Here is a 22,149-nt window from a genome sequence, read left to right as displayed (position 1 = left end):
AGACTGCACACACATAGCCATCAGGGCACCCCCAAGCAGCACAAGGGTTTCCACTCCATCAACACACAACCTGTGTGCAACCACTAGAAGTGGTTAATGCAGGTATGTGCCCGATACCGAGGGAGCTGCCACGATGCCTTCATCTTGCGTCAATTTAATATCCCCCCCCCCTGTTTCCCCCTGACACCAGACTCCGAGGGTGGCTGCTTGGGGACAAGGCCGATCCCTTCGAACATGGCAGATCTTCAGATTCCCACCACTCCACAACATCATCATCATAGGCAGTCCCTCAGAGTCGAGGAAGACTTGCTTCCACTCTGAGTGAGTTCTCAGGTGACTGAACAATCCAATACGGGAATTACAGTCTCTGTCACAGGTGGGACAGACAGTGGTTGGAGGAAAGGGTGGGTGGGGAATCTGGTTTGCTGCACGCTCCTTCCGCTGCCTGCGCTTGGTTTCTGCTTGTTCTCAGTGATGAGACTCGAGGTGCTCAGCGGCCTCCCAGATGCTCTTCCTCCACTTGGGGCGGTCTTTGGCCAGGGACTCCCAGGTGTCAGTGGGGATGTTGCACTTTATCAAGGAGGCTTTGAGGGTGTCCTTGTAACGTTTCCTCTGCCGACCTGGGGCTCGCTTGCTGCGTCGAAGCTCTGCATAGAGCGCTTGCTTTGGGAGTCTCGTGTCGGGCATGTGGACGATGTGGCCCGCCCAACGGAACTGATCGAGTGTGGTCAGTGCTTCGATGCTGGGAATGTTGGCCTGAGTGAGAACACTGACGTTGGTGCGTCTATCCTGCCAATAGATTTGCAGGATCTTGCAGAAGCAGCGCTGGTGGTACTTCTCCAGAAGGGTCGATAATGAGAGGGCAGAGATTTAAGGTGATTGGCAAAACAACCAGAGGCAACATGAGGAAAACTTTTTTACGCAATGAGTGGTTAGGATTTGGAATGCACTACCTGATCGGGCGGTGGATACAGATTCAATAGCAGCCTTCAAAAGGGAATTGGATAAATACTTGAAGGAGAAATAAATGGCAGAGCTATGGGGAAAGAGCGGGGAGTGGGACTAACTAGATCACTCCTTGAATGAGCTGGTGCAGACTCCATGGGCCGAATGGCCTCCTGTGTGCTGTCCTGTTCCATGATTCTATAAGAATATAAGAAATAGGAGCAGGAGTTAATCATACAGCCCCTCGAGGATGCTCCGCCATTCAATCAGATCCAATGGTCGGTGAGTTGGTAAGGCCCTGAGGTCGGCGAGTCAGGTGGGCCCTGTGAGGTCGGCGAGTCGGGAGTTCGGAGGTCGGAGAGGTGAGTTGGTAAGTAGCTCTCTTTTCTTTATTTATTTTTAAGTAGATTTTAAACCAGATAAGGCTAACTAGAGGGATGGCAGTGCAGCTCAGTCCCGTGGAGTGCACATCCTGCGGCATGTGGGAAGTCCTGGACGCTTCGTGCAGCCTAGATAACCCTGTGTGCAGGAGGTGTCTCCAGCTTCAACTGCTCGAGCTGCGCGTTTTGGAGCTGGAACAGCAGGTGGAGTCAATACGATGCATCCACGAGGCTGAGAGCTACGTGGATAGCACGTTTCAGGAGGTGGTCACCCTGCAGCTTAAAGGCATGCAGGTAGAGGGCAAGTGGGTGACCACCAGACGTAGTGTGCTAGGCAGGTAGTGCAGGAATCCCCCCCCCCCCCCCATGAGTCTCGCTTTCAAACCGATATTTACTTCTGAGTATCAGTAAGGACGATGGTGCCTCTGGGGAGTGCAGTCAGAGCCAATTCCAAGGCACCACAGGTGGCTCAGTTGTGCAGGGGGGAGGGACGAAGAACAAAAGGGCCCTAGTGATAGGGGATTCTATAGTTAGGGGAACAGACAGGCGTTTCTGCGGCCGTAGACGTGACTCCCGAATGGTTTGGTACCTCCCTGGTGCCAGGGTCAAGGATGTCACAGAGCGGACGCAGGGCATCCTGGGGGGAGAGGGTGAACAGCTGGAGGTCGTGGTCCATATCGGGACCAATGACATGGGTAAAATAAGGGATGAGGTCCCACAGGAAGAATTCAGGGGGCTAGGAAGAAAATTAAAGGGTAGGTCGTAATCTCCGGGTTACTACCGGTACCACGTGCTAATGAGTATAAGAATAGAAGGATAGAGAGGATGAACACGTGGCTGGAAAGTTGGTGTAGAAGGGAGGGCTTTAAATTCTTGAGGCACTGGGATCGTTTCTGGGGGAGATGGGGCCTGTACAACCCGGATGGGTTGCATCTCAACAGCACTGTGACCAATATCCTCGCCGGGAGTTTTGCTAGTGCTGTTGGGGAGAGTTTAAACTAGCTTAGGGAGGTGGGAACCTGAGAACAAATTCAAAAGGGAAGGAAGTAAAACTGAAATTGGATAGCAAGAATCTAGAAAGCGAATCTGTAAGACAGAGGAAACGGTTTAGTATGTAGTAAACAAGGAGGTCTTCCTGTGCTGAATGGTATATACTTCAATGCAAAGTGTATAGTGAATAAGGCAGATGAGCTAAGAGCACAGGTAGACACTTGGGAGTATGACATTATAGCCATTACAGAAAGAGGGGCAGGTTTTGCAGATCAATATTCCTGGTTACAGGATTGTTAGACAAGATAGAGAGGGGGGTAAAAGGGGGGGGTGGGGAGAGGGTGTTGCGGTACTGATTAAAGGAGGGATGATATGTTAGAGGGATCATCAAATGAGGCCAAATGGGTCGAATTGAAAAATAAAAAAGGGGCGATCACACTGCTGGGCGTGTATTATAAGACCCCCAAACAGTGGGAGGGAGATAGAGGAGCAAATATGTCGGCAAATTGCTGCAAAGTCTAAAAACCATAGGGTAGTAATAGTAGGGGATTTTAACTATCCAAATATTGATTGGGACAAATTTAGTGTGAAGGGTATAGAGGGTGAGGAATTCTTGAAATGCATTCGAGAACTTTTTTAGTCAGTATGTAGCAAGCCCAACACGAGAGGGACGGTCTTGGATTTAGTTTTGGGGAATGAAGCTGGGCAGGTTGAAGGGGTATTAGTGGGAGAGCACTTGGATGCCAGTGACCATAATTCAGTCAGATTCAAGTTGGTTATGGATAAGGACAAGAATAGGCCTGGAATAAAAGTTCCGAATTGGGGAAAAGCTAATTTTGCTAAGTTAAGGAGTGATTTGGCCATGGTGGACAGGAAACAGCTACTTGTGGGTAAATCAGTGTCGGAACAGTGGGAGGCATTCAAGGAGGAGATCCGGAAGGCTCAGGCCAAACATGTGCCCTTAAAGAAAAAGGCTGGGAAAAATAATTCTAGAGCTCCCTGGATGTCTAGGGACTTACAGGGGAGGATTAAGAAAAAAAGGGACGCTTAAGTCATATATCAACGGCTAAATACTATAGAATCTTTAGAGGAATATAGAAAGTTAAGAGGCAAAATTAAAAAGTATTTAGGAATGCTAAGAGAGAGCATGAGAAATTCTTGGCCAGTAAAATTAAGGAAAACCTTGAGCTGTTCTATGAATATATTAAGAGTAAGAGGGTAACTAAAAAAGGGGAGGGCCTATTAGAGACCATCAGGGTAATCTTTGTGTGGAGGTGGAAGATGGTGGTAGGGTTCTTAACGAATACTTTGCATCTGTTTTCACAAAGGAAAGGGGTAACTGCTATCGAGGAGGAGTGTGAGATTCTGGATGAAATAAATATAGTGAGAGAAGAAGTATTAAGGGGTTTAACAGCATTGAAAATAGATAAGTCCCCAGGCCCGGATGAAATGCATTCCAGGCTGTTGAGCGAAGTAAAAGAGGAAATAGCACAGGCCTTGACCATCATTTTCCAGTGCTCTTTGGATCTGGGCATGGTGCCGGAGGATTGGAGGACTGCTAATGTAGTATCCTTGTTTCAGAAGGGAGAAAGGGATAGGCCGAATAATTACAGGCCTGTCAGCCTAACCTCAGTGGTGGGAAAATTATTGGAAAAAATCCTGAAAGACAGGATAAATCTACATTTGTAAAGGCAAGGATTAATTAGGGACAGTCAGCACGGATTTGTTAAGGGAAGATCGTGTCCGACTAACCTGATTGACCCTCTTGGTTACCTCCTCAAAACATTCAATGAGGGTAGTGTGTACGATGTAGTGTATATGGACTTTAGCAAAGCTTTTGATAAGGTCCCACATGGTAGACTGGTCATGAAGGTTAAAGCCCATGGGATACAGGGCAAAGTATCAAGTTGGATCCAAAATTGGCTTGGAGGTAGGAAGCAAAGGGTAATGATTGATGGATGTTTTTGTGACTGGAAGGATGTTTCCAGTGGGGTTCTGCAGGGCTTAGTAGTGGGATCCTTGCTTTTTGTGGTATATATCAACGATTTAGATTTGAATATAGGGAGTATGATTAAGAAGTTTGCAAACGACACTAAATTTGGCTGTGTGGTTGATAATGAAGAGAAAAGTCATGGGCTGCAGGAGGATATCAATCTACTGGTCAGGTGGGCAGAGCAGTGGCAAATGGAATTTAATTCAGAAAAGTGTGAGATGATGCCTTTTGGGAGGGCTAATAAGGAAAGGGTATACACATTAAGTGATAGGCCACTTAATAGTGTAGATGAACAAAGGGACCTTGGAGTGCTTGTCCACAGATCCCTGAAAGTAGCAGGCCAGGTGGATAAGGTGGTTAAGAAGGCATAGAATATAAGAGCAGGGAGGTTATGCTTAAATTGGATAATACTTTGGTTAGGCCACAGCTGGAGTATTGCGTGCAGTTCTGGTCGCCATATTATAGGAAGGACACGATTGCACAAGAGAGGGTGCAGAAGCGATTTACTAGGATGCTGTCTGGAATGGAGAATCTTAGTTATGAGGACAGATTGGATAGGCTGGGTTTGTTCTCATTGGAACAGAGGAGGATGAGAGGAGACCTCATTGAGGTGTACAAAATATTGAGGGGCCTGGACATAGTGGATAGTAAGGGCCTATTTCCATTGGTGGAGTGGTCTATTACAAAGGGGCATAGTTTTAAGGTGGTTGGTGGAAGGTTTACATAGAAACATAGAAAATAGGTGCAGGAGTAGGCCATTCGGCCCTTCTAGCCTGCACCGCCATTCAATGAGTTCATGGCTGAACATCAGTACCCCATTCCTGCTTTCTCGCCATACCCCTTGATCCCCCTAATAGTAAGGACTTCATCTAACTCCTTTTTGAATATATTTAGTGAATTGGCCTCAACAACTTTCTGTGATAGAGAATTCCACAGGTTCACCACTCTCTGGGTGAAGAAGTTTCTCCTCATCTCGGTCCTAAATGGCTTACCCCTTATCCTTAGACTGTGACCCCAGGTTCTGGACTTCCCCAACATTGGGAACATTCTTCCTGCATCTAACCTGTCTGAACCCATCAGAATTTTAAACATTAAACGTTTAGAGGGGATTTGAGGGGGGGCTTCTTTATGCAGAGGGTTGTGGGGATCTGGAACTCGCTGCCTGGAAGAGTGGTGGATGCAGAAACCCTCACCACTTTTAAGAGATGGTTGGATGGGCACTTAAAGTGCAGTAACCTGCAGGGTTACAGACCGAGAGCTGGTAATTGGGATTAGACTGGATGACCTTTTGTTGAACGGCGCAGATATAATGGTAAGTACTGCAGGGAATAGAATACGGCCAGGGTGATCTCCTGGACTAGTTTCGATTGCCTGGATGGGTCGGAGAGGAATTTTCCCAGATTTTTTCTCCCTAAATTGGCCTGGATTTTTATCTGTTCTTTGCGTCTCCCAGGAGATCACATGGCTCCGGTTGGGGTGGAGTGTAGAATGTTTTAGTATAAGAGGTGTCGCAGTTGTGTGAGGCGGACTGGTTGGGCTGGGTGCTCTTTGCCTTTCCGTCATTGTTCATCGGTTTAGCCTCTTTGTCGGCCGGCGCGGACACGATGGGCCAGAATGGCCTCCTTCTGCGCTGCAAATTTTAATGTTTCTATGGCTGATCTACGATCTCAATTCCACTTTCCCGCCCGAGCCCCATATTCCTTTATTTCCCCTAGAGTCCAAAAATCTATCTATTTCAGCCTTGAATATGGTCAACGATTCTACGTGAGGGCCCTGGAGGAAAGAAGAAAGGGCGAAGATTTAGCGATGGTACTTAGATATGTTACTATGCACGTGAAGCACTTGACCACATTGGTTCATATGTTGAAGTCAGCAGAAATTGCATTTAAATAATTCCTTAAATATATAAATTGTGCTGTGGGACTGGAGAGCAGTCAATGTAATACCTTTGCTGAAGAAGGGAGAGAAGGATAAAGCAGCTAAGTATAGGCCAGTTAGTCGACAGTCCGTTGTGATCTGCTGTACGTATGCTGGGATGGACCTTCCACTCACCCAGTCCCGCCGACACTGACACCTTGCAAATTTTGGGATTCAGCTCATATCAATACGGCAGCAGGATAAAGACACAAGCGCCACCTGAAATTGGTGCCTTAGGTGATGAATAGACGTGGGGGTGGTGAGCGAGAGGAGATAGCTTTGGACACCGCTGCCTGAATTACAGCTGCACTGCTCTTGAAGATCCAGCTGAAGGTAGAAAAATGAAGCACGAAGAGGAGCGCATCAAACCTGTCGGAGAATGACGTCTATACGATCCCAACTGAAATTGGACAAGGGGAATGGAGTAGTGGGAGTGGGTGGCAAGAGAGGTAATAGAGTCCCAGGACCATGTGGAAGGAGGTGGCACAGACGGTGAGTGGCACTTCCAACCCCCAGGACCGCTCTCCAGTGCACGACGAGGTTTAATGACCTCACAAAGTCAGCAAAGGTAAGTGTGATGGCGGGAAGCTGGGGTTAATGTACATTTCAGAGAGTACATTTACCCTAAAAGTACTTCACACGTCTAATCGACTCACTTCACGCACAAAATGATCTGCTGTAACTCTTGCACATGAAAGACCCCGGTTAAATGTTCACACCAATTTACAATACATGGATGGCCACCGGAGTCTCAGTAATTCAGCGGGATTTCTACTCAAGAAAGGCTGAGAATTTGCACTCGGGGGTGGGGGGGGGGGTTGGGTGTCCCCGACACCCACAGATGAGGGGGGGGGTCCCGCATCCATAGATGATTTGTGCTGACTACGTGCTAATGGTCAAAGATCTTAGAAATGTTTAGAAGTTACAACATTGAACAAAGAAGGTTCTCCTGTCCTAAATCTCTTACATTTAATCTCTGGCCCCTTGCTCTGACCCTCAATCACTGGAAACTGTCTATTTCTACCTACTGTGTCCCAGCTTTTCAACATTTTAAACACTTCTATCATATTGCCAGGTCATCTGCGATGCTCTAATGAAATTACCCCTATTTTTCAAGTCTTTCTTTATATTTCCTCATACCAGGCAGCATCCAAGTGACTCATTATCCTTCCCATAGCGTGGAGCCCAATACTGCACGCAGCCCTCTCACTGAGCCCTGATTAAAGTTTAATACAGGCTCATCATTATCTCTAGGTTTTATATTCTATACCCCTTGAAATGAAACCGAGAATGCCATTAGCTTTTTACCAATGTTATTAACCTGAGGAGCTGCCTCTAACGTCCTGTGAGCCTGTCCCCCACATCCCTCGGCTTCCCCAGCACCGAGCCCACTCCCATTCACAGTATCATTACTGCTGCGATTTTTCTTTACCAAAATGCATCACCTCACACGCACTGACATTGAATTCCATCAGACACTGTGTAGCCCATTCCTGCGTCTTTTTAATATTCATTCCTGGGATGAAGGTGTCGCTGGCAAGGCTGGCATTTATTGCCCATCCCTAATTGCCCTTGAGAAGTTGGTGGTGAGCCGCCTTGAACCGCTGCAGTCCGTGTGGTGAAGGTGCTCCCACAGTGCTGTTAGGGAGGGAGTTCCAGGATTGTGACCCAGCGACGCTGAAGGAACAGCCGATATATTTCAGGATGGTGTGTAACTTGGAGGGAACGTGGAGGTGGTGGTGTTCCCATGCGCCTGCTGCCCTTGTCCTTCTAGGTGGTAGAGGTTGTGGGTTTGGGAGGTGCTGCTGAAGAAGCCTTAGCGAGTTGCTGCAGTGCATCTTGTAGATGGTGCACACTGCAACCAGGGTGCGCCGGTGGTGGAGGGAGTGAATGTTGAAGGCGGTAGATGGGCTGCCAATCAAGTGGGTTGCTTTGTCCGGGATGGTGTGAGCTTCTCGAGTGTTGTTGGAGCTGCACTCATCCAGGCAAGTGCAGAGTATTCCATCACACTCCTGACTTGTGACTTGTAGATGGTGGAAAGGCTTTGGGGAGTCAGGAGGTGAGACACTCGCCGCAGAATACCCAGCCTCTGACCCGCTCTTGAAGCCACAGTATTTATGTGGCTGGTCCAGTTAAGTTTCTGCTCAAATCCCATTGTAGCTTCCTTTAGTCTTCTAAATAATTCTCTCTACAAACTTCAGCACCACCATTGTGTATATTGATCTAGACAGCGAGCAAAAGTGGCTCCAGAACTGGTCCCTGTGGGACATTACCCACTTCCAGCCACTCTGAGCAACTGCCTAAAACTCTGCAGCTCTGATTTCTCCCTTCTAACTCCTCCTCCGAGCTCCAAACCCCTTCATCTTCTCCAGTAATCTCCTGTGTGCTACCTTGTCAGATGCTTTCCTAAAGTTCCCATAAACTACATCCACTGTACTATCCCATCTATCATGTCTGTTACGTCCTCAAAGAATTCCATACTTATTCTAGTTTCTCTTTATCTGGGTACATGGTAATTTCATCCTTCATTAAAGACTCTAAGATTGAGTGCCTGACCGGCGTGCACACGGGAGATGACCTGCACAGCAGGAGGCCACAGCTGGGGACCCGTGGGAGTTAGTGGGGCGAGGAAGCATTTATGGCTGCCATTAGGAGGGGGAAGAACTTTGTGGAAGGATCAGGAGGGGAGAACTTTGTGGAAGGATCGGGAGGGAAGAACTTTGTGGAAATTACAACATGCTGCGGTGCAGAGGGACCTAGGGGTCCTTGTGCATGAATCCCAAAAAGTTAGTTTGCAGGTGCAGCAGGTAATCAGGAAGGTGAATGGCATGTTGGCCTTCATTGCAAGAGGGATGGAGTACAAAAGCAGGGAGGTCCTGCTGCAACTGTATTGGTGAGGCCGCACCTGGAGTACTGCATGCAGTTTTGGTCACCTTACTTAAGGAAGGATATACTAGCTTTGGAGGGGGTACAGAGACGATTCACTAGGCTGATTCCGGAGATGAGGGGGTTACCTTATGATGATAGATTGAGTAGACTGGGTCTTTACTCCTTGGAGTTCAGAAGGATGAGGGGTGATCTTATAGAAACATTTAAAATAATGAAAGGGATAGACAAGATAGAGGCAGAGAGGTTGTTTCCACTGGTCGGAGAGACTAGAACTAGGGGGCACAGCCTCAAAATACAGGGGAGCCAATTTAAAACCGAGTTGAGAAGGAATTTCTTCTCCCAGAGGGTTGTGAATCTGTGGAATTCTCTACCCAAGGAAGCAGTTGAGGCTAGCTCATTGAATGTATTCAAATCACAGATAGATAGATTTTTAACCAATAAGGGAATTAAGGGTTACGGGGAGCGGGCGGGTAAGTGGAGCTGAGTCCACGGCCAGATCAGCCATGATCTTGTTGAATAGCGGAGCAGGCTCGAGGGGCTAGATGGCCTACTCCTGTTCCTAATTCTTATGTTCTTATGAAAGATGGGGAGGGGAGGGAACGATCTTGGTGGGGGCGAGGTTAAGGATTTACTGATGATCAGGAGATGGGGTAGCCCAGCATTGGGAAGGCCCTTGTGAGGCCCGGATGAGAACTCCTGCCCGGCCTGGGCCACAAGGAAATCTGAAATATAAATTTAAAACTTACCTCTGGCTCCAGGTACGATCCAGGTTCCGGCTCCAGGTTTTTCCTGACGTAGGAGCTGACACTGCCCCCCCCCCCCCACCCCCACTGAGGCTTCAATCTAAGTTGCAGTCAGGTCCCCATATCATCATTGGACCCAGCTGGATAGTTACACCAGGATTCAGCTTCCTTACCATGGGAGCCCAGCTCGTCTGCTGATAGCGCAGGATAATATTGGGACACAGCGGGGAGGAGGTGTATGGGGACATAGCGGGGAGGAGGTGTATGGGGACACAGCGGGAAGGAGGTGTATGGGGACACAGCGGGGAGGAGATGTATGGGGACACAGCAGGGAGGAGGTGTATGGGGACACAGCGGGGAGGAGGTGTATGGGGACACAGCGGGGAGGAGGTGTATGGGGACACAGCGGGGAGGAGGTGTATGGGGACACAGCGGGGAGGAGGTGTATGGGGACACAGCGGGAAGGAGGTGTATGGGGACACAGCGGGGAGGAGGTGTATGGGGACACAGCGGGGAGGAGGTGTATGGGGACACAGCGGGAAGGAGGTGTATGGGGACACAGCGGGAAGGAGGTGTATGGGGACACAGCGGGGAGGAGGTGTATGGGGACACAGCGGGAAGGAGGTGTATGGTGACACAGCGGGAAGGAGGTGTATGGGGACACAGCGGGGAGGAGGTGTATGGGGACACAGCGGGAAGGAGGTGTATGGTGACACAGCGGGAAGGAGGTGTATGGGCACACAGCGGGGAGGAGGTGTATGGGGACACAGCGGGGAGGAGGTGTATGGCGACACAGCGGGGAGGAGGTGTACGGGGACACAGCGGGGAGGAGGTGTATGGGGACACAGCGGGGAGGAGGTGTATGGGGACACAGCGGGGAGGAGGTGTATGGGGACACAGCGGGGAGGAGGTGTATGGGGACACAGCGGGGAGGAGGTGTATGGGGACACAGCGGGGAGGAGGTGTATGGGGACACAGCGGGAAGGAGGTGTATGGTGACACAGCGGGAAGGAGGTGTATGGGCACACAGCGGGGAGGAGGTGTATGGGGACACAGCGGGGAGGAGGTGTATGGCGACACAGCGGGGAGGAGGTGTACGGGGACACAGCGGGGAGGAGGTGTATGGGGACACAGCGGGGAGGAGGTGTATGGGGACACAGCAGGGAGGAGGTATATGGGGACACAGCGGGGAGGAGGTGTATGGGGACACAGCGGGGAGGAGGTGTATGGGGACACAGCGGGGAGGAGGTGTATGGGGACACAGCGGGGAGGAGGTGTATGGGAACACAGCGGGGAGGAGGTGTATGGGGACACAGCGGGGAGGAGGTGTATGGGGACACAGCGGGGAGGAGGTGTATGGGGACACAGCGGGGAGGAGGTGTATGGGGACACAGCGGGGAGGAGGTGGGAATGCAGGGCAAGTGACTCCTGTTATATTGCCAGCTCCCTTCCCCCACTCGTTTCAGCAAGGTGGGGGCAGTTCAAATCAGGGCAATCATTTCTAGGGTCTCACTGTATCCTTTTGAAATCATTGCCTCATACACCGTATTCCCCTTAGCTTCCTTATCCTGCTCTCAAGCTCTTATTCTTATTTTCTCATATTCAATAGTTTTTTTTCATTATTATTATAATCCTCCAATTTTTATTGTTTTTTGACCTATTTATCCACGGCATCCTAAAACTACCAGCCGTTTCCTCCTTTGTTAATGGTACATACTAAATCTGCACCTTTTCAGTCCCTCAGTTGTTCTACAGTCATGTCCCTCCTCCTCACATCAGCCAGTTCACCTCCTCATCTCTGAAATCTACCCAGAACCAATCTGCTGCGCTAGTTGTTATCCTGACTGTTCCCCTGTCCAGTTGGATCTTATCCTGATCACAATGGTCACTGCTCCCAAGGTGCTCACAGTCAGCTCTCCCTCCTGATCTGTTCCCAGACCCAGTAATCTCCTCTTGTTAGCCTTCTCTGCACTAAGAGAATATTTGATAGAGGGGTTTAAAATCATGAAGGGTTTAGATAGAACAAATAACAAGAAACTGTTTCCAATGGCTGAAGGGTCGATAACCAGAGGGCACAGATTTAAGATTTAACCTTTTTACACAGTGAGTGATTAGGATTTGGAATGCGCTGCTTGATAGGGCAGGGGATACAGATTCAAAAGGGAATTGGATAAATACTCGGAGAAAAAAATGCCGGGATACGGGGAAAGAGCGGGACCGATGGGCCGAATGGTCTCCTTCTGCACTGTACTATTCTTGATTCTATGAACTCCTCCATCCTTAAGAACATAAGAATTAGGAGCAGGAGTCGGCCATTCAGCCCCTCAAGCCTGCTCCACTATTCAATGAGATCATGGCTGATCTACCTCAACTCCACTTTCCCGCCCTATCCCCATATCCCTTGATTCTCTTAATATCCAAAAATCTATCAATCTGTCTTGAATATACTCAATGACTGAGTTTCCACAGCCTCTAGGGAAAAGAATTCCAAAGATTCACAACCCTCTGAGTGAAGAAACTTCCCCTCATCTCAGTCCTCAATGGCCTTGTTGACCCACGAACATCCTGCCGCTGGTAGGAGTCTTGTACACGTTTTAGAAACTCAGTTCCTTTTTTTACATTAACCTTCTCTGTCCCAACTGATAAATGGATTATTAAACTTTCCCAGAACAATAATCTTGTGATTCCTGCTCATCTCTCAAATCTGGCTGCAGATTTCCTCTTTTCCTGCTCACAATTTGGAGCTCTGTAATACACCCAACTAATGCAACAAGCCCTGTTATATCTTTGAACTCCAAACTGTACTGACTCAGTCTTTACCCTTCCTTTTCTACACCACTCCTCTCGACACATCAGAAATTGTTTCTCTATTTGAGGTTCGTACTCTGAGGAGACTCTTACATGAGCTCCACAGGAAAGCAAAAATACACAGCAGGAAACTCACTACATTTCTCATTCTTCTCATCTCCACAGCAACTGAAAGTGAAAAAGATGCTGCAGAAAGAATCGTACAGAATCGTCAACATCTGGTATTGCCAGCAGAAATTGTCCATTTCCATCAGTAAGCCCATCACTTGCCCTCACCAGGCCAGGTAGGTAAATGCTGGGTGACACAGACAGTCCAGATGTGGTATTGATAAGAGGGCGATTGACTGCTCACAGGGAGGCAAGAAGATGAGGTGTTGGTGGGGATCGTGATGTACCTGAGTGGGAGTTTAAGAGGGGTCAGATATAGTCAGATAATGATCTCAGCAACGAGAAGACAAATGCTTGCAGAGCATCCAAAGCACAGGAATGGGCCTCTGGTCTAAGTTACTGCTGTTTTACATCAGCAGGTTAGATCAGCAGATCCTAGGGCAGAAATGGCGAAATTAGAGACTGATATCATATCGGCCTAAACTAAACAAAGAAAGGACATTTCCTCATTTTCCTTGTCCTGAATCTCTCCATCCGGGTTCTGGAATTCTGTGTCCGGCAGAAAAAATGCACCCATTTCTCATTTATCGAACCCCTTCATAATCTTAAAATTTTTAAAAAATCATCCCTTAGCCTTCACTTCTTAAGAGTAAATATAAATATAATGCTTACGTTATAACCATTACAGTATGGAAAGAGTCCTATGGTCTACACCACTGCTCCACACGAGCCTCCTCCCACTATTTACTAACTCACCCTATCGAGATATATTCCTCACTCGTGCATTCATCCAGCTTCCCCTTTTCTGATAAGTGACTTCCTCCCGTCTCTCTCCCAGGCTTCCTGCTCTCTCCAGTACTTCCGGTGCCCTTTAGGCAGTATCAGCTTTTATATCCTGCTGCTGTACCAGCCTTCCATCTCGGAGTTACACAAAAATGACAGGCAGGAAAAGACTTGCATTTATATAGCGCCTTTCACGACCACTAGACGCCCCAAAGTGCTTTACAGTCAATGAAGTACTTTTGAAGTATAGTCACACTTGTAATGTAGGAAATGCGGCAGCCAATTTGCGCACAGCAAGCTCCCATAAGCAGCAATGTGATAATAACCAAATAATCTGTTTTAGCGATGTTAGTTGAGGGATAAATATTGACTCCGGGGAGAATCCCCCTACTCTTCTTCGAATAGTGTCACGGGATCTTTTACATCTATTTAAGAGCAGACAAGGTATCAATTTAACATCTCATCTGAAAGACGGCACCTCCAACAGTGCAGCACTCCGTTAACACTGCACAGGGCGTGTCAGCCTAGATTTATGTGCTCAAGTCACTGGAGTGGGACTTGAACCCACAGCCTCTGAATGCGAGCCAAGAGTGCTGCCCACTGAGCCACGGCTGACACTAAGCCTGTCCCACACTCAGTGCCAGGAGCATTACGATTTGACACTTCCTGCTGCAATGTAATCTGGGAGAGGCAAAACCCCCAGGTTCTATTGTCCGCTCCCCAGCCTACAATCAGGGCCCAATGGGGTTTAACTCCCTACTCTGTACGTTTCCCATTGGCCTCCCTGTTGTGTATGGAGAAAGAGTCAGACTGAACACTGTGAGCTCAAAGTAAAGTGTGACCGTAGTCTTTTATTGCAGGTCTCCAGAGTACCTCTCCAACCTGTGAAGCCTCCTTAAATGCCTGCGCTCCCAAGGGATTATGGGATCCCTTGGGACTCCAGGGGATGAGCCCTCTGGTGACTGTACAGAGCAAATACAAGTCCACGTATATAACAACACCCCTCCCCCCCACTCCCCCCCTCTCCCCTCCCACCCTCCACCCTCTCCCCACCCTCCCCCCTCCTCCCATCCCCCCCTCCCCACCCTCCACCCTCCCCCCTCCTCCCATCCCCCCCCTCCCCACCCTCCACCCTCCCCCCCCCCAAAGTCAATAGTGTAACTGTTTCCAATGTGAGTCGATCTGGGGCCCTTGCCCTGGTTGATCGTCTCGGTGTGAAAGCTGGTGTTGTTGAATCATTTGTTGGGCCCTCGCTGGGCTGCTGTGCAGCTGGCCGTGCTGGGCTGCCTGGTGTGTTGGGCCCTGCTGGGCTGCTGTGGATGATGGGTTCTGCTTCATGGTCAACCATGGTGCTGGTTGCCACTGGTGTGTGTGTTGGGGGATAAAAAAAGGTCGGGTCAGAGGTGGGTTGCTCAGGGTAGTCCGTGAATCTGAGTTTGATTTGGTCCAAGTGTTTCCGGTGAATGAGTCCATTTGAAAGTTTGACCCAAAACACCCTGCTCCCCTCTTTGGCCACGACAGTGCCGGGAAGCCACTTGGGAACTTGTCCATAATTCAATACAAATACAGGATCATTGATTTCAATCTCGCCTGACACATTTACACTATCACGGTATGCACTTTGTTGAAGCTGCCTGCTCTCTACCTGTTCATGTAGATCAGGGTGAACTAATGAGAGCCTTGACTTAAGTGCTCTTTTCATGAGCAGTTCAGCAGGTGGGATCCCAGTGAGTGAGTGGGGTCTCGTGCGGTAGCTAGGCAAGACTCGGGATAGGCGAGTCTGCAGTGAGCCTTCAGTTACCCTCTTCAAGCCTTGCTTGATGGTTTGCACTGCTCTCTCTGCCTGACCATTGGACCCTGGTTTAAACAGGGCAGATGTGACATGTTTGATCCCGTTATGGGTCATGAATTCTTTGAACTCAGCACTGGTAAAACATGGCCCGTTGTCGCTCACCAGGACATCGGGTAATCCGTGTGTGGCAAACATGGCCCGCAGGCTTTCAGTAGTGGCAGCGGACGTGTTAGCCCACATTATCTCACATTCATTCCACTTGAAGCACATGTCTACAACCACAAGGAACATTTTACCCAAGAACGGGCCTGCATAGTCGATGTGTACCCTAGACCATAAACTTAGTGGCGCCTCCCTGGGTACATTGCTTAACTGCGAGCATGTATTACATCTGTGATATAAGCGGCTTATGGTCAGTTTCCAATTCGAATTTTAGCCCAAACAGGTATTGATGCATTTTCTTTACCCCATAGACACACGCTAATGCTTCTTTCTCAATCTTGCTGTAGGCTCTCTCAGCCTTAGACAGACTCCTGGATGCATAAGCAACAGGTTGCAGTTTCCCGAAATCATTAGCTTGTTGCAATACACACCCAACACCATATGACGACGCATCACATGCTAGGACCAAACGCTTACATGGATCATACAACACAAGCAATTTGTTTGAGCATAACAATCTCGCTTTTATAAAGGCATTTTCTTGGAATTTTGCCCCAAACCCATTCGCCCCCTTTTTGTAGTAAGACATGCAGTGGTTCTAGCAGTGTGCTGAAACCCGGTAAGAAGTTACCAAAGTAGTTCGAGTCCCAGAAATGACCGCAGCTCCGTCACGTTCTGTTGCTTCGGTGTGTTCTCGATTGCCCCCGTCTTTGCGTTGGTGGGCCTGATGCTGTCCGCCACAATCCTCCTTCCCAGGAACTTCACTTCAGGCGCCAGGAAAACGCACTTCGAGCGTTTTAACCTGAGCCCCACGCGGTTGAGTGGACTAAGAACCTCCTCCAGGTTCTGTAGGTGCTCGGCTGTGTTCCGACCTGTGACCAAGATATCGTCCTGGAAGACCACGGTGTGCGGGACTGACTTCAGTAAACTTTCCATGTTTCTCTGGAATATCGCCGCCGCTGATCGGATTCCAAATGGGCATCTGTTATAAACAAAAAGACCGTTGTGTGTGTTGATGCAGGTGAGGGCCTTCGATGATTCCTCCAGTTCCTGCGTCATGTAGGCTGAGGTCAGATCCAGCTTCGTGACCGTCTTTCCTCCCGCCAGCGTTGCAAAGTGGTCGTCGGCCTTTGGTAGTAGGTATTGGTCCTGCAGGGAGAAACGATTGATAGTTACTTTGTAATCGCCACAGATTCTGACGGTGCCGTCTCCCTTGAGGACTGGGACAATAGGACTGGCCCACTCGCTGAACTCGATCCGTGAAATGATGCCCTCTTGTTGCAACCGGTCTAGCTCGATCTCTACCCTTTCTCTCATCATGTACGGTACTGCTCTCACCTTGTGATGGATGGGTCGTGCCCCCGGAATTAGGTGGATCTGCACTTATGCTCCTTGGAATTTCCCGATGCCGGGTTCGAACAGCGAAGGAAATTTGTTTAAGGCTGGGCACATGAAGTGTTGTCAGCGGGCAATAGCACTCGGACGTCGTCCCAGTTCCAGCGTATCTTTCCCAGCCAGCTCCTGCAGAGCAGCGTGGGACCATCGCCCGGTACCACCCAGAGTGGTAGCTTGTGCACCGCTCCATCGTAGGAGACCTTTACAGTAGCACTGCCAATTACAGGAATCAGTTCTTTAGTGTAATTCTTAGTTTCATGCGAACTGGAGTTAAGACTGGCCTTGAGGCCTTGTTGCACCACAATCTTTCGAAAGTCTTTTTGCCCATGATGGACTGGCTCGCGCCTGTGTCCAGCTCCATTGACACTGAGAGTCCATTTAGCTCAACGTTCAGCATTATCGGGGGACAATTCGTGGTGAATGTGTGCGCCTCATGTACCTCTGCCTCCTCTATCTGAGGCTGTGGTTTGTCGTGATCCTCCGTGGATCTGTCCTCCTCTGCAACATGGTGGTTTGCAGGTTAACCAGGCTTTGCAGCTCGCTTGCACACTCGTTGGAGGTGTCCCATTGTTCCACAGCCCTTGCAAATGTACTCTTTGAATCGGCATGAATGGAAACGATGATCACCCCCGCAGCGCCAACAAGGTGTTAATGGCCTTGCATTCATCACCCTTGATGGTGGACTCTGAGACATCTGCAGACGTGTAGCTGCAGGTATGTGTGACCTGCTCTGTACGTTACGATTCGAAAACAACATCACTTTGTTCACAGTACTTGTAGCAGCACTTGTGTGCTGAGAGATTTGCTTCGTATTGTCACTGGTGGCAATGAACACCTGGGCTATCCCTATGGCCTTACTCAAGGTTGGGGTCTCTACAGTCAAAAGTTTGCAAAGTATAGTTTCGTGGCCAACGCCAAGTACGAAAAAGTCTCTGAGCATGTGCTCCAAATGTCCTTCAAATTCGCAATGTCCTGCAAGGCGTCTCAGCTCGGCGACTTAACTCGCCACTTCCTGGCCTTCAGACCATTTGTAGGTGTAGAACCGATACCTCGCCATCAGAACGCTTTCCTTCGGGTTCAAATGCTCTCGGACGATTTCTCCGTGGGTTTCACTGGAGTGAGCAGATTTTTCATGAGGCCATACGTTGGTGCCCCACAGACGGTGAGGAGGATCGCCCTTCGTTTGGCAGCGCTCTCTTCCCCATCTAGCTCGCTGGCCACGAAGTATTGGTCGAGTCGCTCCACAAAAGTTTCCCAATCATCTCCCTCCGAGAATTTCTCCAGGATGCCCACTGTTCCCTGCATCTTAGGGTTCGCTATCTGTATCTCGTCGCCAGTTGTTGTGTATGGAGAAAGGCTCAGACTGAACACTGTGAGCTCAAAGTAAAGTGTGACCGTAGTCTTTTATTGCAGGTCTCCAGAGTGCCTCTCCAACCTGTGAAGCCTCTTAAATACCTGTGCTCCCAAGTCATTATGGGATCCCTTGGGACTCCAGAGGATGAGCCCTCTGGTGGCTGTACAGAGTAAATACAAGTCCACATATATAACACTCCCTTTCCCCAGGGTATCTGATTCATCCATCCTACATGACCCCCATGTGTGCATTACCTGACCACCGCTCCACATGGGGTCAAGACGAGGATTTCACGCTGAGCGCAATTTCAGGGCCAAAGTGTATAACGCCAAGCAGATCTCACCATTTTCCCATTAAAGTTAAAACAGTTTCGAGCTGAGCATAGGGACTTGGCGGGAATATTTGGTGCCTGGGAGGGAACACCATCGAGAGGGAGTGTGTACAACTCTTCCCCCGATAGCGGATCGAAGATGACCTGGAGGTTCAGACTCAGACCTTGAAAGGTAAACTAGTTTGGCCTGATAGTGCCTGACATACTCTGCAATAAACAAACAGGGTTTTATTGGTTTTAGAAACAGACTAACCACAGAGGGAGGTTTTTAAAAAAAGCAGAAAGCAGACTCATTTCCTCCAGTGTGAATCTCTAGCTCCTCCCATCCACATCAGTGAGGGAGCTGTGCAGACCCAGACTCCGGGAATCCAGGGAAGCAAAACCATACAAGATCAGGCAAGTCTCGTGCTTACAGTGGTAGCCTCCTGCCCACAAGCAGGTATGTCTGTCGCGCTCCCCTGCAGTATTGTCAGTTATTCTCCGCAGGAAGTATGGTTGTGCAGGAAATGTAGCCCTTGCTTACCGCTTTTCTTCTTCTTTGACAAGTTCAATGTTGACCCTTCACCGTGCACAGCCCAGACTTTCAAATTGCAATTTGTGCAGTCAATGTTTTTAAATTCCCTTTGAAGGCTACAGTAAATATAAACAAAGATATTTGGCATTTTTTGACTGTATAAATGATTCACTATTTCTTGTTCTTTATAACTGGTGTCCATGCAGCCAGTGGCTCAGACACAGAGCAGTGTGACTGCTAAACCCTGGGAAGCGAGAGACACCAATCGTTGCCCATTTGTGAAGCCACATTGTGACTGAGTTGTGACAGTGTCGAGCGCACTGTGCTCAGTTCCTTCAGGTGCACGGCAGCCAAACTGACGGGTCAGTAAAGGCAGCCGCCCCACAGGCAACTTCAACATTTTGTCTCATTGTGGAACTGGGCAGAGATGGGGGGGTTCCTCTGGCACAACAATAAAACCACATCCACTGCCAGCCCTCGCTCAACCCTCCCCCACCCCTCCCACCCTCAACCCTCCCACACCCCCACCCCACTCTCAACCCCCCACCCCTCCCACTCTCAACCCCTTCCTCACTCAACCCTCCCCCACCCCTCCCATTCTCAACCCCCCCTCCCCCACCCCTCCCATTCTCAACCCCCCCTCCCCCACCCCTCCCACCCTCAACTCCCCCTCCCACCCCTCCCACCCTCAACTCCCCCTCCCACCCCCCCACTCTCAACCCCCCCTCCACTCCCCCACTCAACCCTCCCTCTCCCACTCAACCCTCCCCCCCTCCACCCCAACCCTCCCCCTCCCCCCCTCCACCCCCCCACTCAACCCTCCCCCTCCCACCCCCCCACTCTCAACCCCCCACCCCTCCCACTCTCAACCCCTTCCTCGCTCAACCCTCCCCCACCCCCATGCCGGCTGTCCTTGATTAACAATCTCTAAATGCTCAGTAGCATTATCTGGAACTCTGTATTCCAGTGTCCTGTCCCACCGTTGGCCGGAAGCACCTTCCCGCTACACGCTGCTTGAGCCCAGCTGGGGATCACTGGCCAAGCAGTGAGTGCACTTTGTTCTACATTTAATGTGACAGGATTCTGACAGGCATCTGCCTACAACACTGCTGTTATGTTTCTCGTCCAACATCGAGATTTTCACCTCTTGCTGTTTGACTAAGATGCAGAGTTCATTGACAACCTATGTGATTTGTTTAGGTGTTAATGTGACTCGAGCGGAGGGAGACAGAGAAAATACATTTCCTTTTTTGATTTATTTTATTGACGATAAAAACAACCAATTAATATTTCTTATCTCGGTTCTTTCATTAATTGGGCAAAGTTTTTCAATCTCCTATGCTTGGGTCTGATTTCGCAAACTCTAATCCGTCCCCAGAGTAACCTGAAAATTGCTGCACTTTGTCCCCGATACACCGCTGTTCTTAAAGCGGGTTTGTTTACAACTAGTTTTCTCTCTTGCCTTATCTTTAACCATCCTCAATATCCTTTTGCTTCTTATCTTTCAACAGTTTATTATACTATGGGGAAAGGGCGGGGGAGGGGGACTGGCTGAGGTGCTCTTGCAGAGAGCCAGCATGGGCTCGACGGGCCGAATGGCCTCCTCCCGTGCTGTAACCGTTCTATGATTCATTCCAGTCTTTACAGCCTTTGAGTTGAACACGATAACATAAGGTTCTAATAGTTAATAATCAACCAGATTCCATTTTGCAATATTTTCCACATTATCCTAATTACACAGGGGCCATTATGTTCTATTCATAAGAACATAAGAATTAGGAACAGGAGTAGGCCATCGAGCCCCTCGAGCCTGCTCCGCCATTCAACAAGATCATGGCTGATCTGACCGTGGACTCAGCTCCACTTACCCGCCCGCTCCCCGTAACCCTTAATTCCCTTATTGGTTAAAAATCTATCTTTCTGTGACTTGAATACATTCAATGAGCTAGCCTCAACTGCTTCCTTGGGCAGAGAATTCCACAGATTCACAACCCTCTGGGAGAAGAAATTCCTTCTCAACTCGGTTTTAAATTGGCTCCCCCGTATTTTGAGGCTGTGCCCCCTAGTTCTAGTCTCCCCGACCAGTGGAAACAACCTCTCTGCCTCTATCTTGTCTATCCCTTTCATTATTTTAAATGTTTCTATAAGATCACCCCTCATCCTTCTGAACTACAAGGAGTAAAGACCCAGTCTACTCAATCTATCTTCATAAGGTAACCCCCTCATCTCCGGAATCAGCCCAGTGAATCGTCTCTGTACCCCCTCCAAAGCTAGTATATCCTTCCTTAAGTAAGGTGACCAAAATTGCACGCAGTACTCCAGGTGCGGCCTCACCAATACCTTATACAGTTGCAGCAGGACCTCCCTGCTTTTGTACTCCATCCCTCTCGCAATGAAGGCCAACATGCCATTCGCCTTCCTGATTACCTGCTGCACCTGCAAACTAACCTTTTGGGATTCATGCACAAGGACCCCCAGGTCCCTCTGCACCTCAGCATGTTGTAATTTCTCCCCATTCAAATAATATTCCCTTTTACTGTTCTTTTTTCTCAATTTCCCAATTCCCGAAAGTACTGCAAAACATTCACAAACCTCTTCACATTGAAGCACTGCTAAATTTCAGTGACTACCAGCAGTGGCATTGGAAACCATCAGTAAGGACCGGAGGAGAAAATATTTTCTTGTTACACTACCACACAAGGTGAACTTTTCTGGTATTATTTCCCTGCCTGAGGGGAGGAGGTAATGATTGCAAACATTCATAGAATCATAGATTGGTTACAGCACAGGAGGTCATTCGGCCCATCGAGCCCGTGCTGACTCTCTGCCAGTCCCACTCCCCCACCCTTTCCCCGTAGCCCTGCAATTGTTTTCCTTCAGGTACTTATCCAACTCCCTTTTGAAAGCCACGATTGAATCTGCCTCCGCCATCCTTTCATGCCGCGAATTCCAGACCCCAACCACTCGCTGCGTAAAAAGGTTTTTCTTACGTCGCCTTTGGTTCTTCTGCCAATCACCTTAAATCTGTGTCCTCTGGTTCCCGAC

The 22,149-nt window shown here is 49.1% G+C and overlaps 1 protein-coding gene across 2 annotated transcripts in view; it reads left to right on the top strand.

Moving 5' to 3' along the window:
* Window positions 1–22,149, top strand: part of LOC139242085 (CMP-N-acetylneuraminate-beta-galactosamide-alpha-2,3-sialyltransferase 2-like) — a 70,539-nt gene that overhangs the window by 5,198 nt on the left and 43,192 nt on the right. Inside the window, exon 2 of one of the 2 annotated variants that reach the window (XM_070870230.1) lies at window positions 12,831–12,949. In XM_070870230.1, coding sequence (XP_070726331.1) covers window positions 12,849–12,949 — 101 coding nt within the window. In that variant the 5' untranslated portion in view covers window positions 12,831–12,848. Of the gene's footprint in view, window positions 1–12,830; window positions 12,950–18,921; window positions 18,987–22,149 lie in introns of those variants that run through there. The other variant, XM_070870231.1, reaches the window with a different exon arrangement.

This window comes from Pristiophorus japonicus, unplaced genomic scaffold (genome assembly GCF_044704955.1).
Source record: "Pristiophorus japonicus isolate sPriJap1 unplaced genomic scaffold, sPriJap1.hap1 HAP1_SCAFFOLD_1210, whole genome shotgun sequence".
Taxonomy (NCBI): domain Eukaryota; kingdom Metazoa; phylum Chordata; class Chondrichthyes; family Pristiophoridae; genus Pristiophorus; species Pristiophorus japonicus.
This window is presented reverse-complemented; position numbering and strand designations above follow the sequence as displayed.